The following is a 24771-nucleotide window of genomic DNA, read 5'->3' as shown; positions in this document are numbered from 1 at the left end:
GTAATTAGTTACATTACTTTGAGAAAGTAATTGAAATAGTTACACTACTATTACATTTTCAACAGGGTAACTTGTAATTGTAACCAACTACATTTCCAAAGTAATCTTCCCAACACTGGCTACTGAGTTAGCTTGCTGCTGACCAACAGGCTCAGGGGTTGTGTACTGAGCCTGTACATTGCTGTCATGGCTGGCTGCGGGTCCTTAAAAAGTCTTAAATAAAGTTTTCCTAATAAAAAGCCTTAAAAGGTATGACATTGTTTAAATTCAGATTCTATGGATCTTAAATATTTTGGGTCACATTACTGTAATGTCATCAGAGAGGATTGAGGAAGTATACAGGTCAAACTATAGCTAGCTGGGAGCATTGCATATTCCAGTTTCTCCTCTGGTGCTTCACAACAGTGCAAATAAAGAGGATTGTAACCTGTAGTTTCCCTACTAAATACACTGAACTTCTTGGCATTTCACTCACAGGTCTGGTCTTAGATTTCATATAAAGTGGCATTAAAAAGGTCTTAAAAAGTCTTGAATTTATCTTCAGATTGAGAGTATGAATAAATCTTAGCTGAAGGAAGACAGGAAGCGATTGTGATATGATGTTGCAATATGATGTTGACATATTAACTTTACTACCCCCACTGATGAGTAGTACTCCCGCCATGATAATGACTTCTGTTGTGTAAGTAATTTACTGTATAGTCTGTGTTTTGCCATCAATAGTTTACAGGAATGAGTTTGACCTGCTGGCCTGATGTATGAATAATGCCCGGATTCATATAGAGGAAGTGGCCTCTGCATGTCTCTGAAATGGTTACCGGTAGAAACAGTCCACCCATCAAAATTGTTATGATGTCACAAACGGCTCTCACGCTCTGATAAGGAAGTAAGCTAAAGACAGATGAACAAGAAGCCTCTGCCTGTGTCAGCAAAATATAGCCCAAATATCTCTTCAACTTCAATTTACTGTCATTTTTTTGTGTACCTGCATACTTACAAAAAATGCTGTTCCTCCCAGCCCATAGCAGTGAGACACCAATAAATGTATAGAATATTGCACACTAAAAAACATATAAAAACGGTAACACAAAAACAACAATTAGCAGCACAGTTTCAAGAGGAAATGTTATTTCACAAACAGTGTTTGTCCAGCACACACAAGAAGAATAAATATTACATATATACACAACGTGCCTCATAGTATAGGGCCCAGGTTTGCACAAAGTTATCCATGGTTTTATTTTTTCGCTCTTTAGGAAATCAATAAGAAAATCTGAGCACATAACACCTGTTCTAGCCAACTTAGACTGACAGCCCATTTTATTTCTTACTGATTTTAAATGTTAACTTATGGCTTTTAAAGCTTTAAAGGGATATTCCGGTGTAAGTTTAATCCATGGTCTAAATCACCGTGAAACTGTACAAATAGGGTCTCAGCACATAGTCCGGGGCATCTAACCTCCGCTAGCTTAGCTAGGGAAGCTATTGGGTAGCTAAAAACAGACTTCAACTCTCCTCCATCAGCTTCCGGGTCGGGGAAGTCCCGACGCGACGATTACCGAGTGCGATTAGAAATGCTCAATTCCATTCTTTTCCCTGTCCGCTCTCGATAATAACTGTTATAAACTGGCAGGTAAGACACATATGATTGCTTTTCCATGGAGTCATAATCATACATTTTCATCCATGAGCCGCGGAACTCTACTGCACTCGGTAATCGACTCGTCGTTACTTCCCGTTAACAGGAAGTTGCTGCAGAAGAGTGGTAAATTTAGTCAGCTTTTCTAAGCTAGCGGAGGTTAGATGCCCCAGTCTATGTGCTGAGACCCTATTTGTACTGTTGCTGAAGTTTGGTGCTGTTCTGAGCATTATTTGTGGCTTTTTGGTGGCGGTTATATTTGGACCAATTTACTGCAATGTATTGCTGTCGTGCGGTCGTTTCTGAGGTTGATAAAACTCCGTAAATTAGCGGTCTGCTAACTTGATCTCTTGAGAGGGAGTCTAACACAGTTTCACGGTGTGTTAGACCATGGATTAAATTTACACCGGAATATCCCTTTAAATGGTTTTGGATTCGTAAGTGAGAATTTAGTTTTACTGGTGCTCCATTTTCTTCTAATTTTTTTTTCTTCATGCATGTAACATAGTGATTTTTATCTGCTCTCTTAACCCATCTGCACTCAAAATGCAAAAGTGATGTTTTGAAGTATTTTATATTGTTGCTTGCTGTGGGTTTTGTTTTTTTGTTTTTTTTTGTGGCATGAGTTTCATGCTTTTATTGTTGCAAATTGGTTTGTGTCAGCACTTCCTGTCACTGCTTGAGGTCTGCACTCCCCTTGACTTATTTGATTTCCTGTTAACCCCCCCAATATATAATATGTGTTAGGAGGTTATGTAACATGTCATACTTGGCACCATCACTGTCACAGGTGGAATACTGTGTATAATCTGTATTAAGTGTGACAATTTCTTTTTCACTCGGCTCGACACATGACAAAAAAAATTGTTTCACTCAATCATACAAACATGAAAAACATTTTTTTAGAACTTGGAGCACCCAGAAAACAATAAGTCTCCCTTGCCCCTCAAGCCTTCTGTAGATGATGGTAATGAACATGAGTAACATCTTTCATTTTTGATTAGATTGCTTTTATTATTAATGGTCATGTTTTCTTTAAGTTTTCGCTCTGCTTTTATTGCACAAACAGCTAGAGGTTAATGGTTTAACAGTTAATTGAATTTACTAAAAGCTTATTTACTTTAAAGAACTTAAACTCACTCAGTGACTGTGATATAAAATATATATGCTCGCTATGCGTTTTATAACAGGCTCATCTCATGGTGTACATGAATAAGAAGTTGTATTCTCAATTATGTGATTTCCTTGCCTTGTAAAGTACCAACAATATAATTTCTCAACTACAACAGCTTGAAACAGTAAATGAATACCTTGATTTTGTTTCATAAGATAGAACTCATTCAATAAACATGTATTGTTTAGTGCCAAGTTTAATGTTGACTTGTAAACAGTGACAAACATAGGGATTACATACACTTTACAAGAGTACAAGCAATTAACAGCATCACGTGAGCATTAGCACAACATGTAACAATTATATACATTGAATCATAGATAAAAAAAAAAGAAAAAAATCAATATAAATCATTCCTATTGAGACATCCTAGAGCCTGAATTGTTCTGTTCCATGACGTCAGACACCGCCAACTTCATTGAAACTCGTACTTAGCGACATATTGTTAAATAATTGAATATATATCCTACATAGTAAAAAAAAAAAAAACGAAAAAAGAACAAAGCAATAACATTAATGAAGCATCAAAGTGTAATACATCGGTCTGGGATACAGCACAGTATATGTCCCACTAGATTCTGCTGCTTTATCAATCACAGAGTTATAATTGGCTCAGGGTTTTCTACCTCTGCATTCTCAATCAGTTTATTGGTATCCACCACGTCGGGCTGGGATCGTTCACTGTCAAAGTAGAGTGGATTGTCAAATGTGGGCAGGGGCTGAGCAGACTTCTTGTAGAAGAAGAATGTGGCTGCCATCAGGCCGGCAACGGCAGTAATGATCAGCACAACTATCAAAGTTGTGTGGGCACGATTGCGAGAATCCTGATCTGAATGAGGCCCTGCAGAAAATTGAGAAAGAAAATGTGGGTCACTCAAAACAATTGAATGTAAGTGATTGCAGTGTAGTTTCTTTTTACGATAATAATTATATTAATGATAATAATTATAATAATAATTTTAATAATAATTCTATTTTAAAAGTTTAATAAAGTTGTAAATGCTGCATTATATATTATTCCTAAATAATTCAAGTAATACACAACCTTAGTATATACGGAGGTTTAACTTACCAGCTTTTGATTCTGAGCCAGTCACAATCACTGTTGGGAAAAGAAAGGGAAACTGCTTAGATAACTATTTTCTTTTAAAGAATATAAATGGGTAGCTCCAACTTCTCCTCCATCCCTGCAACCAGGTCAGAGCATCCCTGGAGTGAAGGTTCTCACCCTGTCACTCCCAAATCTACCCATTAATTTCTAGTTATTCTTTTAAGCAGTGTATGCAAAAAAATAACCTGTAAAATAGCTAAGATGCAGAGGATGACCTGACACTTGAGTTTAAAAAGGTGAGGAGGATGTTGTTTGTTGGCAATGGATATGATCACCTTACCTTTGGCTGTTTTACAGATGTATCCTCTGTCATGCCATCTGCGACCTGACTTCCAAGTTCCATCTGCGGTGCTGATCTCTCCATAGTCATTCTCAGGCTCATCTAGAGCCCAGTTGGTGTAGTCCAGGACTGTTTTATCCAACCACTGCCATGTCCCTGTGGCAGAACAGAAAGTCTGTGGAATACTTTTTTCACTGCAAAATAACTTCTTAATATTGTTATGTAGCTCTCTTTGTGATGTTAGGATGCATATGAAAAGAAAGTACCTTTATGAGTTTTATAGAGGCCGATCCAGAAATCGCTTATGCTATCTTGAAATATTTCCACACGGTTTTCAATGAATTTTTGCTCATCAGGATCTTCAATACTGGCCAGCATTCCACCTTCACAACAAAGAAAAGAATCCTGTTTTAAGAATGAATAAAACATATTATTCTATGTATCCAATTTGCTCTGAACTTACCATGCCTTGCACAGCTACTAGCTGCATCTGCCCATTCAATTTCATCTGTGACAAACAAATAGCAATGACCCTTAAATGGCGTCCAGCTATAACTCGGGCGATACTCCTCTTTCGTCTCTTCAGGGCAAACTCCTGGGAAGCTGGTTGACTCCGTTGGTGGCACATCTGTGTGTGACAGAAACAGCGATAAGGAGATAAAATAATTACGAAATGTCTCACAGTGACATATAATACTGTTTGACTTAAGCAGCAATCCTACCTGTGGTCTGCATGCAAACACTGTTCAGGGTCTGATTGCAAAAAGCAGTCCACCATTTTCCATCAGTATCCATGTACACACAAGGTTTGCCTCTGCTTGGTTCACCTTCAGCCCAGCTGGCAAAGGTCATGTGCCAGCCATCAACATACCTAAAATAACCGCCAGTCTGAAAGCAAGAATGGATGAAACAATTATCTCTCTATAAAAGCACGGAATCTCTGTCTGTCTGTGTGTGTGTGTGTTTCTGTTAGTCAAATATCTCTGCGGATCAGGATCACACTGACCTGAGACTTTCAACATGGCTGCTGCTTGGACTGCAATGATACCGTGACTAAATTATTTCATAAATGCTTTACAAATTCCACCGAGCATTGTCCACCACAGTCACGTGCGCACCAGAGCCAATCACTGCACACCGTGGCCACGTGCGCACCAGAGCCAATCACTGCAGAGCTCAAGCCCACGACATACCTGAAGAAACAAGCGGATTGATACCTGCAGCGGCACAAGCTGGACCGGGATTTTGCCGGCGGTTCAGTCCCGTTCTGTTCTGTGCATCTAAACTGATTGTTGTGGATTAATGAGATTAAACGAGTCCGGACCGAGTCTGTTCGGGTCTGAGGAGATCCGGAGACGCGCGGACAACAAAGTGGAATCAGAATCTGTGGATGTTCGTGTGTAGCTAGCCGCTAGCCGCTAGCTACACGGCCCACACCCCGAGGCGACGGACCGGACGCATCAGCATGTCCAAAACCGGACCTAGGGTAAATGATGTCTGCCAAGCTTTTTCGCGAACATTGCCGTCACGTTTGCTTTGTGTCTGGTGCAGAAGAAACGCTAAAAACGGGCTTTTGTCACGAAAGTGTCCAAGCAGCAAGTTTGGTTGTTGAGGAACAGGAAGTTGTGGGAGGGACCTAGGTGGATGATTGACAGGCTGAACGATGGTCAGTGTAGAGACAGCGATATTGAGAGTTGAGAGATTTGTGACATTTAGCGTGTTTGGAGTGTGTAGTTAGTGTGTTATGTAGTGTTTGGTGTAGTGTGTTTAGTGTGTAGTGGAGTCGGTTTTTTGTTTAATGAGTCAGAACAATGAGAAGATGCTGAATGTGGAGCAGGCAGTGCAGCTCTTTATTCAGCTGCAAGGAGCTCAGGCAGACCTGAGCATTGCCTGCATTTAAATGTAAATAGTTACATATAACTTCGTAAATGTTTAAAATGAATGCACAAATTTAGCAAACAACAATTTATATTTGCATTACAGGTAAAAATGGTTTGTTAAACATATTTGTGGTTTTCACAGTAAAAAAATCAAACTTTTTCTGCTCTTTTTTTTGTGATTATAGGTCCATTGTGTTAATACAGTATGTCAAAATAAAAAAATAACTGTATAGTCACACATGTGAGGTTGTGCTGAAAATAATGACAACAAGTAAATCATTTTTAAGGTGAAATATAATGGCAAAATCAAAAATAGTCAAAAACGGTCAATTATACCCTGGAATATCAGATTTCACAACAAACCTAAATATTCCTGACGCCCCACCTTCAAACACAGCCTCATTTGGCCATCCATGAAAAAGCTTCTTAACCTCCCACTTTTCTATAGGAATACACTTTTCTTACGGGCACTGCACTAGTATATTTTAAATGCATTTCTTTTTAAAAATAAGATATTTTGCTAAATAGATTAATTGCATTGGGTGTCATATAAGAATAGGTGGACAGCTACCTGAGACGCCTATGAAATGTGTCATAGAAAGTATAATTGTATTGTGTCTGACATTTTCCTGGAACAAGCCCTTAGGAGATTTGTGATGCAGTACAGTAATTTTCAGCCCTGTACGTTACCTTCTCTTTGTTCAGTCCAATCCAAACAGGAGCTTTGAGATTCATAGCCAGCAGCTCCACATAGGCCTGTGTCCACTCATTTCTCAGACTCGCCAGGTTCGCTTTGTCATTTTCACACTCCTTCCTGGCGTCCTCCCATGTCAGATTCTTTGTTACAGCCTTGATGCTGTCATTTCCCACAGCAACATAGATGTCAGGAATGACTGTATCTGGTGGAGACTGGGTATTTGGGTCTGTTGAGGGGAGAGATTTCATTATAACAGACATTACTCTCACAGGAACTGCAGGTTAATCTTTTAAAATTTTGCCTATTTAAAAAAAATTATCATGAATTTATTTGTTTATGCAAATCATGTCTTCATATTACTGCTAACACAAGTAACACTGATGTTTGGAAAGAATGATGATGGACACCAACTGTAATTTGGGGCTTTAATGTTAGGACCCTGACACACACCAATGTGAGGGATATTGGTAAATGCCTGTGGCCCCTTGTCGTTGCGGTGTGTCTTGTACTACTGGCACTAGTCAGCCCTTGTCCACAGAATCTTTGCTGATTGAGTGTGAATCGTTGACGGAGCCTTTCGGTGAACCAAAATCATTCTAACGTTCAACTGAGCGAAACAGCGCACAAGAAGATAAACAGAAAAACAAAAGGGAATGCCTTTGAGCATGTCACTATAGTCATGATTTTACCTATCTAGCAGTGTTTCTTCTAATCAAGTGAATTTACCTCTTCACTAGTAACAAATGCAACTCTCATCCGACATATCCTCAATAAGAGGGGGCTTTATAAGTGAGAACTGCAGTGTCAGAAAATGCTGTTTTATGATGACAACGTTTTTTTTCTTTTTTTTATCCACTGTCACAAGTCTTCTGTTTTTTCTTTTCTGGACTACCACAACCTAGTGGTATGGAGAAGCATTTCCTTTCACTCAGCCGCAAAATGTACATGCTAGTTGGGCGTCTGTTGTAGTTTGCTGTGTGTTTATATGCAGGTTTTTGGCTGATACACATGTCGGTTTGGAGTTTCTAGGCTCTAAGATATACATTTCCTTGTTCACTCACACAAAACACTGAACGCCATTTTTTTTAAGCCTTGGACAATTTCTAAAAGAGCAAAAGGAAGAACTTACCAAGATTTCGGTTACAGATGTATCCATAGGTGTCATTGCAGGATTTGGATAACCATTTACCAGCACCAATGGTGGGACTGCTGGTCATCATGACACAGTCATCCTGTTGAAGGACATTGGAAATGGTAAGAGTTTTTAAAATACTTCCAGTATGACATCAAAGCTTAAAACAATTACTAGTTTAAAATCAGCTTAAAAACAATGCTGGAAATGTTACCTCATTCCATCTTTGATAAAAGGCCCCCGGACGACGTCGATATTTCTGAAGAGCAGAATGAGATTTTGAAATGATGTTAATTGTATTTTTCAGCAGCTCAACACCAAGCCAAAAGCTCAGTGGAGTAAACTTCCACATCACTGCAGTAATCCCCTGCAGGTCATCAAAAAACAGGATTTCTGTTTAATTTTCTCCACATTACAGTTGTGCACTTACAGAATAGCCCCAGTTGGTGTATCGCCTTGCGTTTCCATCAGTCCAGTAAAATCCATCTTGTTTTAAACCATTTAGACCAATCCACAGGTCTTTAGCTCCCAGTTTAGCCATTTTGATGATCAGAAACGCTGTAAATTTCCAAAATCATATTTCCAAATATTCAATATAAAGGAATGGTTTGGGTCTTTTGATGTGGGGTTGTATAAGGTACTTATCCCTAGTCAGTGTATCATCTGCTGTAGATGACCCTCAGTTCTCCAACTGTCCAACGTCCATATTCCACAATGCAGTGCAAAGGCAAAAGGCTGTTTAACAGCAACGTAAAGTCTAAAAAATGACCAAAACATTGCTTACACTAAAACAGATTATTTTAGGTGGCTAAAATAGTTCTTGCTGCTGATATGAATTTACAGCAGTACAATGCTCTGCTTCCTGCCAGCGCTGCAAACTGCTTCTCCACCCTATTGACAGCTGACAGTCATTGACTGCAGGTAACACACTGACTAGGGACAAGAGCCTCATACAGCCCCACATCAAAAGACCCAAACACACAACATCTTAACAACAACATCTGTTTTTCAGGGTCAGAAACAAACATTCACAGCCTTTATTTACTATGTACACACAATTCTGATCATTCTGAAATATACATATATGTATAAAATATATTTAACACCATATATATAATCAAACAGTCCAACAAACCTTGTACACGCCTTGTGGGAATCGAGACTAAATTGCCTCCTATGCTAATGCACTGTCTCCTTGCGTCTTCCCAGGTCATCGCTCGGTTAGTAACGATACTGTAACACTGGGGAAAATAAATACAGTTGTGAGTTTTCACTGTTCAAACAAACACTGGCTTTCTTTAATTAAGCTTTGTTGCCACTTGATCTGGTCTTAAAAACATATGTGTGCCTATTTCTTTACCAAACTCAGCATTTATAAACTTCATCCCTCTTGTAGCCCTAACATCATCGCTTCCCATATCTATTTTTACGAGACAGAAATGACATCGTGTGAGGAATTATGTAAATGTTGTATACATGCTATTGATAAATACCATTTTTTTTTTTGGTTTGGTTTGGTATGGAGTTTTATATTTGGCAGATTCAATTGTGTTTTTGTTTTTCATTTATATTTACCTTGATTATACATTAGATGTATTATTAAGGTATTATTATAATTAGTTATACCTTCAGTAACTGGTCCTACATATCAGTAGGTTTTCATGGGAAATTCTGAAGTTTTGATCCATCATTATTTTTTTTCCTTAATGTCATTTCTGCATTTTCTTCTTCGAAATTAAATTGTGCCTTCCTTTTATTCTGTAATACACCAATAGTAGCAAAACCTGTATACATTAGATTTAATGTGTAAAACAGGATAGGTGGAGTGGCATATTGTAATTTTTAAAGCTCACAATCTGACATTTCAGCAGAGGTAGATGTTTTGCACTAGAACTCTAAACTTGTGCTCTTTCAGGTTTGAAGTTTAATTGGGATTTCTTACCTTTGAGTCAAATTTGTCCCACTTGAGAGGGCAGCCACCTTTAGTTGAAACTTTGGGGGCAAGAGTGGAGTTGACAGGAGCTGAGTTTCTTCGTTTGCAAATGAACTGGTGCTCTTGGCCACAGTTACAAGTCTGCCAGAAACCTGATTGAACAGCAGACGTACAATGAGAAACCTCTCACCAGCAGCATAATGATCTCATCCAGAAAATCTCATCTAGGGTTAACACTTTGTTTAATTGGTTTAGATTACTCACCCATATAATAATTCATCATAACACATTTTGAGTTGAAGTTATCAGTACTGGGTTGATTTTCGTCCCATCTTTGTATCCCCACTGGAGTACCATCCAACCACCTTAAAGCACACAGAGTTAAGTTGAATTATAATGTGTAATCATGTAACAAATACCCAACTGGTATTAGACCTTGTCATTCATCCCATTGAAATAAATGAAGGTCATCTAAAGTTAAGAGTTGACAAATTTAAGAACTGCATTTGAAGCAAAATTGGATCATGGAAATGGCACAAATAGGTTTATGAGTGTAGTTGGGTAAACAATGTGTGAATTGTCAATTAAAGCCAGCAGGTTGATTATCGTAGAAGCATAATAATATAACATAATAAGCTTTTTGTTAAAAAAAACTAACATTCCAACAGCAGTGAGTAAATCAGTAAATCAAATTATCTGCTAAATAATTTAACAAAATCCAGTATCTGTCACTGTTGCAATCCTCTACTGAGCTCATCCTACCAATGTTTTGTTCGTTTTCTTCCGCAGGTGATGTTACCGCTTTATACCACCATTTTCAAGCGGGGGGGGGGGGGGGGAGGGGGCAAAGGTCAGGGCACTCCCTGGAGTTGCCAGCTCATCGCAGGGTCCTTACTGATGGCAGTGGCTGCCACGAAGGTACCAACTGCACATCAGGAGCAATTTTGGGGTTCAGTATCTTGCTCAAGGATACCTCGGCATGTAGCTCAGTCCTGCCCCGGGGAGCCAGGGATTCGAACCAGCAACCTTTTGGTCACTAGTCCTCAGCTCTACCCACTGAGCTACAGCCGCCCCATCCTACCTACTGGGCGACAATCTGTCACTAATGCCCCCGGATACATTGGTAGGATATATCTGGGTGCATTAGTGACAGATTGTCACTCAGTTGATCACCCAGTAGGTAGGATGGGTGACAATCTGTCACTAATGCCCCCAGATACATTGGTAGGATATATCTGGGGGCATTAGTGACAGATTGTCACTCTGTTGATCACCCAGTAGCACAAATCACTCAGTCCCTGAGCCAATGAGTGGTACCTCCTGCACTGGGTGGCCTTTAGACTCAGAGACGTTCGTTAAGGCTATTTTGCTTGTGTGTACATGATGGTGTCATTTAACAAAGTTATTATGAACCATTTATCATCAATTGCATTCATTGATACTCACCAAAATGACCCGTCAAGATCCACTGACAAACCTATATAATAGGATCCATAGCTCCTCGAAATCTGCAAACACACATACAAATACAAACAAATACAAACCTTAGTCTTTAGTAATTACTTTGTTATTACCATTTTTCAGTACCTGCCAAATTAATATACCAACCTGTTTCCATAGGAAGACATTTTCCTCTTTAGTGCTGATAGACACCAAGTCACCGTGTCTCTGCTGACAGAATTGACGAGCATCGTCCATGTACATTGAGTTTCTGACGATAAAATAGTGATTCCCTCCCCACACAAGCCAACCATCTGAGGTGGTCTCGGTTTCTGCAGAGGTTTCAGAAACATCGCGACAGAAGTCATTTTAACAGGTGACAACATATTCAGACCCAGAAATCTCCATTCATCCCCCCACTGTCACTCTGTGTTATTGCCTGAGATTTAGGATTCAACTTTACAAATTTTAAAAGCTGTAATGACCCTTTTAATGGATTTCTATGGTAATATTTCACTTAGATTTGGTCAATTCAGGTTTAGATCGTGCCAAAATTGATCAGTCAATCTAGCTAATACACAATTCGGGCTAGTTCTTTTAACAGCTTTTACTAGTTTCCCAATTGATAGCATTTTTGTTGTAGTCACCCTGTGTGTGTGGTCACACAAATCAACTTACCCACAGCAGTATTGTTTGGAGGTGGTCTTGGAGTCACTCCTGTAAGGCCACAAAGAGTGTCAGTTTGTTATCGACAGAAAACACTGTAATGTAATTTGAGTCAAATGCCATATTGTGGGACGCTGTAAATCAGAATCATGTAACATAGTAACATAGTCAGCATTCTGGTGGTTTTGACCACTCAAGAGAGTTACTAGAGAGAGTAGAGAGAGTATCGAGCAAATGACTTGAAATATACAGTTAAAACCATGAAAGTATCGTGCTGTACTTCATAGTTGTAACTGTTTTGGAGCTAAGCAATATTTGTTTGACTTTATGGTAATCATAAAATAGCAAAATCATAAATATTACTTAATAATATCAAAAGATATTGAAGACTCCTCTTTGTCGCATGAGTCAGTATTTTATAACTTAACCTGTCTTGTGTAAAGATGAAACATAGCTAGATAAAAAGTTGGTTTTTAATTTGTTACTTACATTTCCTGTCTACCATTTCTCCCTTTGTTTCTCCCATCTTGGCTTTAGTTAAATATCTGATCTGCTTTACAGCCAAATACCAAATAAATAATGCTGGTATCTTGTAATTATTCAATTGCACCAACTCTTAACCTCTGTTGTTTTCAGTGAGTTTGTGATAGAGACATGGCTTGAGGGGAAGCTTTGCATAGTGGGGAAAGGCAACTGCTCAACTAATGAAGCCGGAACTGTGCATGAAAAAGCCATGCGCACTCCAGTCAGTTTTTTCTTGGATGAGTATATGTAATTTTTCATCAGGAGAGACAGTTTGCAATTTTTTACTGTACCTGCACGGATCTGACACAGCCAGTCATTGTAACTCTCACAGTTAACATCGTTCCAAGACCCAGACTCGTCCCAGTTATAAATTCTGAATTCAGCACAGGATTCGTCATTATTATGATTGTTTGGCTCTCCCTCCTGCCAGTGCTGGAAGTTTAGCTATAAACAGAAAAAAAGAAAGAAAATACAGTATAAAACAAAACAAGATTGGATGATTTTTGATTGTCAAATTAGTTGTAAAAAGTAGAACACAGTTAACTTACTGGGGATCCATCGCTCCATGTATAACCAGTGCTGGTGTCAGGAGCTCGAAGACCAATCCAGGCTCTCCCGTGCCTACTGAACACAAAATAATATGATATGGTCATCTGTCAAAAGTGAACTTAGAAAGCTGAAACAAAAAGCTTTTGCATTTATTTGATGCTGCTTTGTCCCGTTGCTCTGCTGTGCACAACTCATCCTTTGTTTTTAGCTACAGCCAAAAGCATCTAAAACACTAACTGTACACATGGTCACCATCTACACTAGATTTGTAATGGCAAGATATAAGCGGTGGTAAAATGGAAGTTTCAAAAACACAACGATAGGGCCCAAATGGAAACAATTTGAAAGAAAAATGCAGCCCCATTAAAAAACGGTTGTCACGATTCTCCAAATACACAGTTTAATTTGACTAACTTGACAAAAAACTTTTCATGCAGCTTTGACAGCTGTTCTATTGATTGACGACTTCTATGCCCTCACAACTGTCCTCTACATTTCATATTCTTCTTGAAGAGAAGGGGGGGGAGTTACAAGAACTGTTTCACACTTTGCAGATCAGGGTTTCATGCAGGCAAGTTCAAATATTATCAACCAAAAATAAGGATTCCAGAGTTCAGAAAAAAATACCTCCCTTCAGTGATTCAACAGTAAACAACAAAAGATATAAAACGGATTTGTGTTAAAAATGTTCATTTCTCAAACCTGTCCTGAGTAAACTCTCTGCTCAAAGAAATTGATAAAGGATCTCTGAAGCATCTGAAGGCCCATTTTGATACATATTTGATATCCACGTAAAATTAAAATAGTGACACTCCTGTTGTAATTAAAGCTGAAGACAGTGAAAAGAGCTAAATACTGCTAATGTTAGCAGCAAACGGTGTAAAACAGTAAGCTGAATAGAGGAAGCCTCTGCAACTTTTTTATGAAGTCTGTCATAATGGTGGCTCAGTGTGGTACACTGTGTGACAAGTTTGGGAAACACTGCTGTCATTTGTATGAACATATTGATATATACTGGCTTTGCTGTAAAACAATTTGTGTTTCACAATCCTCATACACACAGTTGGATCTAACACTATATATATGATGGTGTCTTCTTGAATGCTGCATGAACTATGTATTTGTACAGGACCGTCTGGTGCTGCAAGTTTGTAAAAATTGTAATTAACAGAATCTTACCGGGCCACAAGCAGCTCCGCAGCACTGTGGATGCTGAGCAGGTCTCCTCCGATGGCCCTGCAGTAATCCCTGGCCTCAAACCAGGTCTTTTCAGATGATCGAGGCCCTGTAAAGAACTTGAACACAACACAAGAAATTATTTGAAATATATGAATCTGAGCAAAATGGATGAAAAGGTAAATAACATTTTTTTCAAAACATCTACTCTGCTGCTGTACATGCAGTCCATCATTGAGAGAATAAGTGATATATTTCCTTAAAGAAAAGATATTTGTGCCCCACTACCTACAGTAACTAGATTTGGCTTGATGGGGGCAGCAGACACAATTTGTTAACACAACTTTGACATGTCATCATTTTTTAAGTTGTTTTGGGAAACTCGTTAGAAAATAGTTACTTATTTTCACATCCAGTATTAATATAATTTATTTTGAGTCATGTGTCTGGCAACAAGTCCAATAATTATTTTGCTTCATTTTATAGGGAGGTCTTACCAACCCCTTGTATGTATGTTTAATTGTGTTATGCTGAACTCTGGTTGTACCTTAGCGCAGTAGTTTCTTGTTCCCACTCGATTCCAGCCTTCCGCACACTTAGGAGGAGACTGAGTAGGTACAGGTACGGTCGGAAGCGCCCCTTCTGCCAGGTGTTTGCAGATGTATTTCGACCTGTTGGTGCAGGGCAGCAGATCCCAGAGTCCAGCCAAAACCCCAGTTGTCATGGCAACACAGCCCTGTGAATAACCTTGAGTTGTTGAGGGGAAAAAAATAGTCACATTGTGGAGTTGCTGTTTATGCCCCCTAATTGAAAGGCTGAATTGGCACTTCTCCATACCTGGCATCCCAGTGTTCCAGTGAGTAAACCTCACTGAGTTTCCCTTGGTCCACATAAATTCATCAATATTTTTCTGGTTTGAGAGGCCCAGCCAGAAGTATTTCTCTGGTCGCAACCCAACCAAGCTGACAAGGAATGCATTGTCCACCCTGGAAATATTAAAACATAGTTCAAAGATGTTTTGTCTCATTAAACTATACTGTCAAATACATCCACGCACAGCTCCTGAAGTGTTAACATAAACAATAATAATTATAACTAAAAAAAAATAAAAACATGAAATGTTCTTACCCATTTGAAACATCAGCTAAGTAAGAGCCTGAAGCCTCACAGTCATCTTTGGCTTCATCGAACGTCTTTGTTTCTGTCCCTACGAAGTAGCAGTAGGAGCCATGCTTTTTCCAGCCCTGCAGGAAACACAGCACATATTACAAATGAGGAGTTATGACTTTAAAGTGTCACATATGCTTTTTGTTCATAAAAGACATTTATCAGCAATTCTACAACAATTATTTATGACACTAAGATTTTATCTGCTTCTGTTAAATCTACAGTGCTTTGAAGGCAACATACGTTCATCATAGATTACAGGTAAACTTCACTCACAATTTTGCAGCCGAGATCCATCTGTACTTCATCTCCGGTGCTGTCAGTGGAGCTCTGCTTCATACAGATAAAGCCATGTTGCTCATCACATGAGCGATCCCCCCAGTTCCCTTTCTGCAAGAAAGAAACAATGGTAAACACTTGCATAGTTGTAGATTGAATGCACAGCATGACAATTTGACACCACCTTTTTTTGTATGTAATGAAAACTAATAATAACTAACTAATAATAGAACACGAAAGGACGGCTGATTTGTTGTTGGACCATTTATATTTATAATTTTCATGATTTTCAGAGCTTGTCTAACCACTGGTCATAAGAAAGGTTAACTGTATGTGCGCTATCATATCCACACGTTGTCTCTCACCTCTCCCGCGATTATAACACAGTCTTCTGCACCAGTGGAGACGGATGGTTTCCCAAACTCCCAGCTGGTGAAGGTGACAGGCGAGTGGTCACTCCAGTCAAACAGTCCCTCTGTCCTAATGTCATTCAGTCCAATCCAGAGTTCATCAGTGGACGCTGCAGCCATGGACAGTAAAGAGTATGCCTCATGTCACACAGTTAACATAACATAGTTTTCGGTTCCATCTAAACATTGGTATCGTGGACAGTTGTATGTCAATAAATTTGTCAGCAAGTATTGTGTTAATAACACAACAGCCATTATGGAGAAACATTGTCTTAGTAGTGGACTGGCTAATCCTTAAGAGGAAGCATATTGTACTGCCTTTCCTTCATATTTACTGTCTTCTGCAAGTATTCAGAAAACATAAGTAAACTAATTAATATCTAATTTTTAAATGTATTCATATCTTGGGTGCTTTGATGATAATTACCAAGTCAGTAAGCAGACTCATATTTTAAAGGTTAATTGCTCCTAAAATATCTTACCACCTCTCTCAGACTTGAAGTCATAATAATGATTATTTTGAGTCTGACATATGTGTCAAAAACTGTCAAGATTACAAATTTTTGGTTGGACAACATACAATACTGTTGTACGGTCAAGACCACTGCGGGCCACTGACACTATGATTGACATAAAAATGCAACTACAACCTTTTAAAAAGCAATTAACCTATTATTTATAGTCAAACACTGGAATTGGAATATGAAAAAATATCAAAATATCTTAAATAAATAAAATGCACTGTTGATTGAATAAAACAAAAAATATCTAAATCTAACTTTATAGATAATTTGAGATCTTTGGATTCCCACACTGAAAACAAACTTGCCATATCCGAGTTGAGAGATGACAAAGCTGTGGTCCTCCACATTGCGGACGCTGACCAGGTCCCCTCCCTCTTTGCGGCACTCTTTCTGAGCATTAGACCAGGTTTGGAGAGTACGTTGAAGTTGGAAGCAGTGGCCATTGTAGGGAATCCAAGGGGATGAACAGAAACCTTGCTCAACTGAGGACAACAAAGATAAAGGGGATTGAACAACTGATATCGCACAGTGAATGTGTCACATTAAGAAACAATACATTAGTAGAGTATGTATTGATAGTATTTTTCCTGTACTTTGCGGGTGAGTAGGCGGAGCGCCGTCTTTGTAGCAGATGTAGCCCAGTTTCTTGGCGCAAGATGAACTTTGCCACGTGTGCTGCCCAGCAGAGTCAAGAAATGCACAGTTGTGTCCCGGATTAGGAAGTGGGTGTCCTAAAACAAGATGATGATTTAAGGTGAGATTAGTGCTAGAAAATATAGCCTTAAAATGGTGCTGCGATGCTTTTAAGATATATAGTGAGACGCAAAAAGTCTCCATGAATTGAAATCTCCTCAAAAGCATTTTATTAAAACTAGAACTGGGCTATAAAATCAAATATCACAATTATTTTTTTAACCAGATACCTTGATATTGATATTGCTACAGTATTGAAGGGATGGTTGGTGCTTTTGGAAAACAGTACCACAGTGATTATTTTCATAAATAATCTGGTCTGGGAACTTTAATGAATTCAACGACATCATACACTATAATGCGGCCTTTAAAACCAGAAAATTAAAAAACCCTTATGCCATATCATTATATAATAATATCCCCAATCTAAGATAATGTATAGTCACTCATAGCAAGACAAATATATAATATCAATACATCTCCCAACCCTACTTGTGACTCCTTCTTTATTAGTGGGGATCCACACACAAAGTGTTTGTGCAAGAGAGAGCGTCAGTTATAACTATCAAATGCTTCAGTGGTGCAAAATCACAAGCAAATAACAAGGACTTGCAGTTTCAAATAGGTACTGAGACCAGCATGAGATATGCCTCAAGTGCTGTATCAGTTATTGGCCGGCACTCAAGTCTTTGCACTGATCTGATTTACTTAATTTATTTATTAGATACAGGGCCTTGTTCTTCCAAGCAGCCCGTCCACCTGTATACAACTAGTAGCAAGTGTTACTGGATCTGTACTCAGAAACGGCTGATATGCAAAGTTTAGGTATCGGGGAGGAAATAATGGAATGGAAAGGAACATAACTAATTTCAAATATCAATAAAATATCACAATTATATCATTATTTAACAACAGAGTATGTTCAACAGCTTGTTGCTGTCCTTGTCTGTCTTTCTGTGGATTGTTGCTGCTTTGAGGATTAAAATGTGTCATTTTAGCTTTTGTTGCATTAGCAGCCATCCCAGAGTATCAGACAGCCATGTTAGTGGATTTCTTAGTAAAGAACAGGCCTTATTTTTTTTACATCTATTACCACCCTTGAAGACTAGTTACACAGTGAAGTTACGTAAAAAGCTGCTGGACTTACCTGAAGTCCATCTCAGATACCGGAAGGGCTTTGCATCAGACCACTGCCAGCCATGCTCTGGGTCCAGCATCAACCCGATCCACAGTTTGTGTTTCCCTGTTTCCAATAGTGCTGTGTGTGTGTGTGTGTGTGTGTGTGTGTGTGTGTGTGTGTGTGTTTGTGTGTGTGTGTGTGTGTGTGTGTGTGTGTGTGTGTGTGTGTGTGTGTGTGTGTTTGTGTGTGTGTGTGGAGAGTGAACAAAAAACAAAAAGAACTGAGTAAAGAAATTGTTCCTCTTTTTTCACATTGTTCCTCTTTTTCATTGCTTCATAACAAAATACTACAAAAAGACAGAAATCAGTGAAACAAACAATTCATCAAAACACAAATTGCATGTGTATCATGGATGTCTTTTGTAGTTGAATTTATCAAAATCCACAAATGTTTGTATCAGTTTATCTAATAGCATGTGATAAAATTACACTAAATTAATTGTGGATGATTGGCGGGACGCATTAGGCCCCGGTGAGGGCTTCAGATTCGTAGCCCAAAGCGTAGCAGAGGATTCATTTTACTCCTGGAAAAAAGTGGATTGCACAATCTCTCAAGTGTCACAGTGAGTCAGTTGATCTTAAGGTTCTGGAGCTCTTTGTTCTGAAATAACTTTGACCTTACAGTTTAAAGGAAGCACCCACTCTTGAAAATGCTCATATTGTAACCGATCAATCATTGAGTTGACTGGGGTGCGCATAAAACGTCACTGGTCATCATTTTATTGATGATTTCCTGTTTACTACCCTCTGTTATCCAGCTGAATAATGTTATTTCAGTTGTTTCAAATGCAAATAAGGAGTTTTCTAGAAACCACAAGCATTGTTTGATATATAAAAAACGTTTGAAACATGGAAAACTGCACTGAGAATAAGTCAGACCATCAATATCTTAGTTTTCTCAACTTTGGTGAAGATTATTTTTTTCCTGTAATTGATAAAACATACTTAGATGTAGATTGCATTTTATACCTATTTCTTCCTCCAGGGAATGGAAGCATTACAGAGCAATTTTAAGCGCAATTATGAACGTATACAATCATGTACAATAAGTATAACAATAAGATGATTATGTAAGGATCTGTTGAATTAACTAATTTCTTAAGTAAAAGTTTGCTCAAACCACAGTGATAGATACGTTTTACATTTTAAGCTATGCGTTACATAATCATTTTTTAGTACCAGCCAACATCCACCAGGTGGCACCTTACCTGAGAGATAAGCCTGCTCGTTGGGATCGCTGACACTGAGCAGGGAGGCTCCCTGCTGTTTGCAGCTGGCTGCAGCCTGATCCCACGTCAGGACCGACTGTGTGTTGAGCTGGTAATACGCTCCAGTTACAAGGTTTTTTGACCAGTGCTCATTGGCTGTGCATCAATTCAGAAACATGGAAAATAAATCCTTCAGTCATTCATACATTTTGATGTAGCAGTGCAGCTTACATTTCCCTCTCACACTGCATGTTTTCTATTGTTGACTAAATCACTGGTCTGTCTGTATTAGGACAACAGCTTGTAGTATAATCTGGTGTCCATATAAGAAAATGTATCAAACACAGAAGGAAACATTATGAAACGCTATATTATCAATATAAGTGTCTATGTCATGAAACCAAATTAATCCGCCTGAAAATGCAAATGCTGTACTCACAATTTGACGGGCAGTATCCCCACTGTTCATGTTCAAATTTTGTTTCAACCGCACACCAAAAACGCCTTGTTGAGGAATCAGACTGGGTACAATCTCCATACCACCGGTCTTTGTAGAGGAAGGGAAACATGCAGATCTTGCCAAACGCATTTCCTCCAAGGGTGTAAAGTTCTGAAAGAGAAAAAAAAAAGAGCTTAATTACAATAGGTCTTCTTAAACGTAATTGTTGCAAATGAATCATTCTGCAAGGATGCCTTTTTAGTTCAGACAGTTTCAAGGGCAGACCAAAATCATTTGTGTTTTTATATCTTTCCTCAAGGAGAACATTGATGCATCATTATCACTTCACCTGACACTAAGAATCAATAGGTTTTGTGATCAAGTGCTTGATCATTCTCAGTAAAAAATTATAAGCAGTGCATCACAACCTGACCGTCAGCAGAAGCGCCAACAGTAGTCAAACAACACCCAAGGTCCCCGGTGTCTGTTCACTTCAGAGATTTAGCATACTGTACCTCTGTATGTTCTCGAGCAAGCGCCGCTGGACGTCCCTGTGATCGTGAGTTGGTTATTCGGCCCGACGGTTCTGGAGAGAGCAATTGTTTGGTCTGGTTTTATTTCAATATAGAGCTGTGTGGTTTTGAGGGCTAGCAGTGTTTCGTTCCTGCATTCCCACTTCTGGAGTTCACTCTTGTCGTCACAGTCATACTGGGTTACTTCACTGTTCACAGTTTTCCCCTGCACTCCCAGGCACTTTTTGGTTGTGGGAACTAAAAGTCGATCGCCAGTCGTCCAGCGCACGTCAACACAGCGGGTGGATCTTTTCACCAAACAAAAACCAGTGGCCTTGTTTGTGAGTGAGAATGGGGAATCTGCAGAGGGATGTACAAGAAATAAATCTGTTGAAAATATGTTGTATAAAATTATATTTCTGCACATGCACAGGTTTTTCTGAAGTGCAGCATTTAAAACAACATTGTTCGAAATTGGCAGCATGAACTTTTTCTGTTTCCTGTTTAACCTAACAGACAGAGCATCCTTCTTCTTTTTTTAATCATGCTTGGTATAGTTTCCTTAACTAAATGAATACAGCAACCTCAACCATAGCAAACACAGTAATATATAGATACAACTGCAGGTAACAAAGATAATGAGAGTGGACTGAAAAACAAAGTGTGCATACACGAACAAGGAAGATAAACCAAGGAAGGTCAATTCACACACCGGATTCAAATTCACCCACACAGGAAAGATCCTGCACACAAACTGTGTGTTTAAGGCAAAAAAATAATGCAAATAAACAAAAATTAAATTAAATGCAGAATTAATCTGAATCAAAGGTGCAAAGGAGTGGGTAAGACAAAATATGAAAACAATAATTACAAATAAAATTCAATACGATTTCATCAAAGGTTGCACTAAGAGCATCCTTAAAATACAGGGATATGTCGCTATAGTTGTTTCAGTTCTTTGTTTAGCCCAAACTCGAATCATCCGTCATAAGGTTTGTGAAATCGAAACACCAACTTATAATCATAATCATAATTTACAAAATGACGTCACCTCAAACAGTAGTTTTGACTCTCATCCTGTAGTAAAACCATTAAGCTCATTAACGATTTCCAATACCACAAAGAAACAACAAAAGGGAATTGCTGAGCCTTACATCACACAAATATACCTGAAATGCCACATAATGTCACATAAAAGAGCCTGAGTGCATACTGTACCATTTGATGTTAAACACTGAGATGTTGGGATGAAGAGCACGAAGGCCGCTAGCGTTATCCTCGGGCTCAGCATTCTTCTGATAAGTCTCAGAGCAGCAGACATTGTCCATGCATTGCAAGCAGAGGACTTATGAGCATGAACATGAAAAGGAAGGAATCTTAATACCTCTGACACTGTCTGTCTTTTTTTTTTTTTTTTTTCCTTTTCATTGAGAAAGTGTCATGTTTCAGATTGGCACATTTCAACATTTTGCTACTGGTAAAAGAGGTGGGGTTGGGAGGGAAGTAAAGGCAACAAACACAAAAGCACTCACACACACAAACACACACACTTTCTCGCTCACATGGATGACACTCTCCAAAAATGGCAAAAGTTGCCCCATTCACTTCCTGTCCACAGAGTAAATGATGTGTAAGAGATTTGAGCTAAACATGACTCAACACGGTCAATTGTCCAGTCCAGCATCCACCTTACAGTCTTTGAAATCTCCGGCTGGTGTTTTCAAGGACTCAGGACTTCACATTGTAACTCCCCATAATGATTTCAATACCTAAACTTTGCATAACCGCCAATACTGAGTTCCAATCCAAAACCAGTGGGAGTAAAAAGCCTATTAAGTTGCATAAAGGTGCACAAGACTCTGCTGGAAAGTTGTCAGAAGTATTGGACTAGTGCATTGACTCATAGACTCAATTACTCATATTCTCTGACGCTGATACCCAATCATGGATTTTAGGCAGCGTCTGAGGCATTTAAGTCACTGGTATCGATGTCTGAACAACCCTAGAAGAGCTGACTTTTCATTGCATTAAATGTAAACAATGAAAGTGACATGAATGTTCTCAGAAAAATAATGAATAAACATTAACAGTTTGCAGGCCACCTGTATCTAATTTTTTAGGTCACTACCTGAAGCTCATGATAAGAGGTGAGGGTTGGAGCGTAGATTGACTGCTGAATCAAAAGCTTCCCCCTATGGCTCAATTCCTCACTATGATGGTCCGAAATTAGTTTTCTCCTTAAGTCGGCAGGGCTCAGCCTTAGAGGTAGGGTGATGAACTCAGACATCCGGAGAGAGCTCAGAAAAGAGGCACTGCCCCACCATGTAAAAAGGAGCATATGATCAGGATGCCTCTAGGGGCCCCCCTTTAGAGGTTTTCTGGGCAAGACCAACTGCCAAACAAGACAGACCCAGAACTCGCTGGAGGGATTATAAATCTCATCTGGCCGGGGAATGCCTCGGGATACCCCAGAAGGAGCTTGAAGGTGTTTCCGGGGAGAAGGACATCTGAAATATCTTGTTATCCGACCCCGGAAAAGCAAAAGCAAGTGGATGGAAATGGAAAGATTGCAATGTAGTCAGTGTCTAGTTGATTATGTTGATTTAGTTTCGTCTGGGTTGATCACTAACATTTGCTGTAGTCAAACCTGTCAAGTGCATGAGCAGCAAACACTCCATCTAACTCAAGACCTGGCATTTAAATAAGTTCCAACCAGTTGATCACAGCACTTAACATAAGGTTCTAAAGGCTTAGAGTCATCACTAGGACTTGATCAGTCCATCAATCACTCATTCCGTCTCCAGAAATAATCTGTCAATGAATTATTATGTACTCTAGAGTCTGAGGACAGTTGAACCATAATATCTGAGCTATCAGACTACGGGGGTTGATTGATGATTTTATGACAGGGTCACAGTCCTGTCCTACATTTGCACGTACGTCCAGTGGTCATGGAGCCTGCCAATTCCCTCTGAGAAGTCAGCATCTTGAAAGTGACTTCCTGAAATTGGTCATCGATAACGCCATCATCCCTGTCAAACTGGCGACCACTGAGCTCCTTCCTCATTCATAGTAGTCTTGGGGTTTCTGATCTGGTGACTGCGGGAAGGTGTTGCAGGAGTTCAGATTTGCATTCCTGTATGCATGGAATGAGAGCTGTGTAATTTATTTCCTTCTACCTTACAGGCCATGAACTTATCATCTCCATCCAACTTTGTAAAAGTGCAAACATCAAGATTGTTGCAGCTTTCCAATTCTTTATTACAGGTATATAACCTACCAACTACAAACTACCAGGACTTAAAGAAAACAAAGCATTGAAAATAACTGCTTAGGAAAATAACTACTACATTGTGTCCTACATTGTGTAACTGTCCAATCATAGATGAGTATTTATATGACTTGCTCAACGCAAACACGGAAGTTTCAAAATTGCGTGACACAAACGCGCAGTCTGCCATTTCGCATCCATACGTGTGACGAGGCACACACACTCCTTCATGCTAGTCACACTTTAGTTTCCTGGAATCATTTAACTCTACAATTCACCACACTATTGGCTTTTAAAAAGTCACACCACATGCCCTTGAACATTCCTACATTGTACAAAATTGACCAACAACCATGCACAACACTTAAGCAATCATTTGGCAATCAAGTAATCAGCAATAGGCTAGTCAGCAAAAATGCACCAGTGCATGGTTCCATGAAATCAGATGCTAAAAACCAATATTCCAATGATAGTATACACACCAGAAGTGCTATGATAGCCATAAGGAGGCACAGGATTTCTTGTGAGGTTATTGGAGTAGAGTGATATTTCACTGTTGCTGATGAAGAGAAAATGTTGTGCATCCTGAGTGTAGCAACACGATATCCTGTGCAGAGGCATTCAGATGTTGAGGTTTGTTCTCCAACTCTTCCTTAACATCTATCATAGCATTTTGTGTTTTCACTTCCTCTTTGGTTATTCTCCTTTTTGGAGAGGGCTGTGCTGAAATATGAACCTATGTGACTTCACCAATTTCAAAAAAGCCTAATGTGCGACTTGTGGGACTAGTGCAGTTCTTGTAGCTTCTGTGCAGCTTTGACAGTTATTGTAGCAGATGTTTATCTCCCAACATGTTATGGTCGCCCCCCAATTTGGCCAAGTGATCA

The 24771-nt window shown here is 39.1% G+C and overlaps 1 protein-coding gene across 1 annotated transcript; it reads right to left on the bottom strand.

The window, feature by feature from the left end:
• Positions 1-3147: 3147 nt before the first annotated feature.
• On the bottom strand, positions 3148-21934 carry LOC115573312 (macrophage mannose receptor 1). Its single transcript, XM_030404042.1, has 31 exons — positions 21832-21934; positions 20617-20973; positions 20102-20272; positions 19663-19818; positions 18423-18533; positions 17176-17313; positions 16888-17064; positions 16014-16168; positions 15646-15759; positions 15331-15446; positions 15040-15188; positions 14750-14949; positions 14206-14321; positions 13026-13098; positions 12768-12921; positions 11965-12003; positions 11455-11618; positions 11293-11354; positions 10111-10211; positions 9856-9998; positions 9049-9154; positions 8344-8471; positions 8128-8172; positions 7911-8013; positions 6775-7007; positions 4927-5092; positions 4668-4832; positions 4471-4587; positions 4205-4360; positions 3886-3915; positions 3148-3654 (listed from the first exon to the last, which is right to left on the bottom strand). Exons 1-31 carry the CDS (start codon positions 21932-21934, stop codon positions 3407-3409), a joined length of 4296 nt encoding a protein of 1431 aa, XP_030259902.1. The 3' UTR covers positions 3148-3406.
• Between the last annotated feature and the right edge of the window lie 2837 nt (positions 21935-24771).

This window comes from Sparus aurata, chromosome 21 (assembly GCF_900880675.1).
Source record: "Sparus aurata chromosome 21, fSpaAur1.1, whole genome shotgun sequence".
NCBI lineage: Eukaryota > Metazoa > Chordata > Actinopteri > Spariformes > Sparidae > Sparus > Sparus aurata.
Note: the sequence above shows the minus strand (reverse complement) of the source record. Positions and strands in the feature narration are given on the sequence as shown.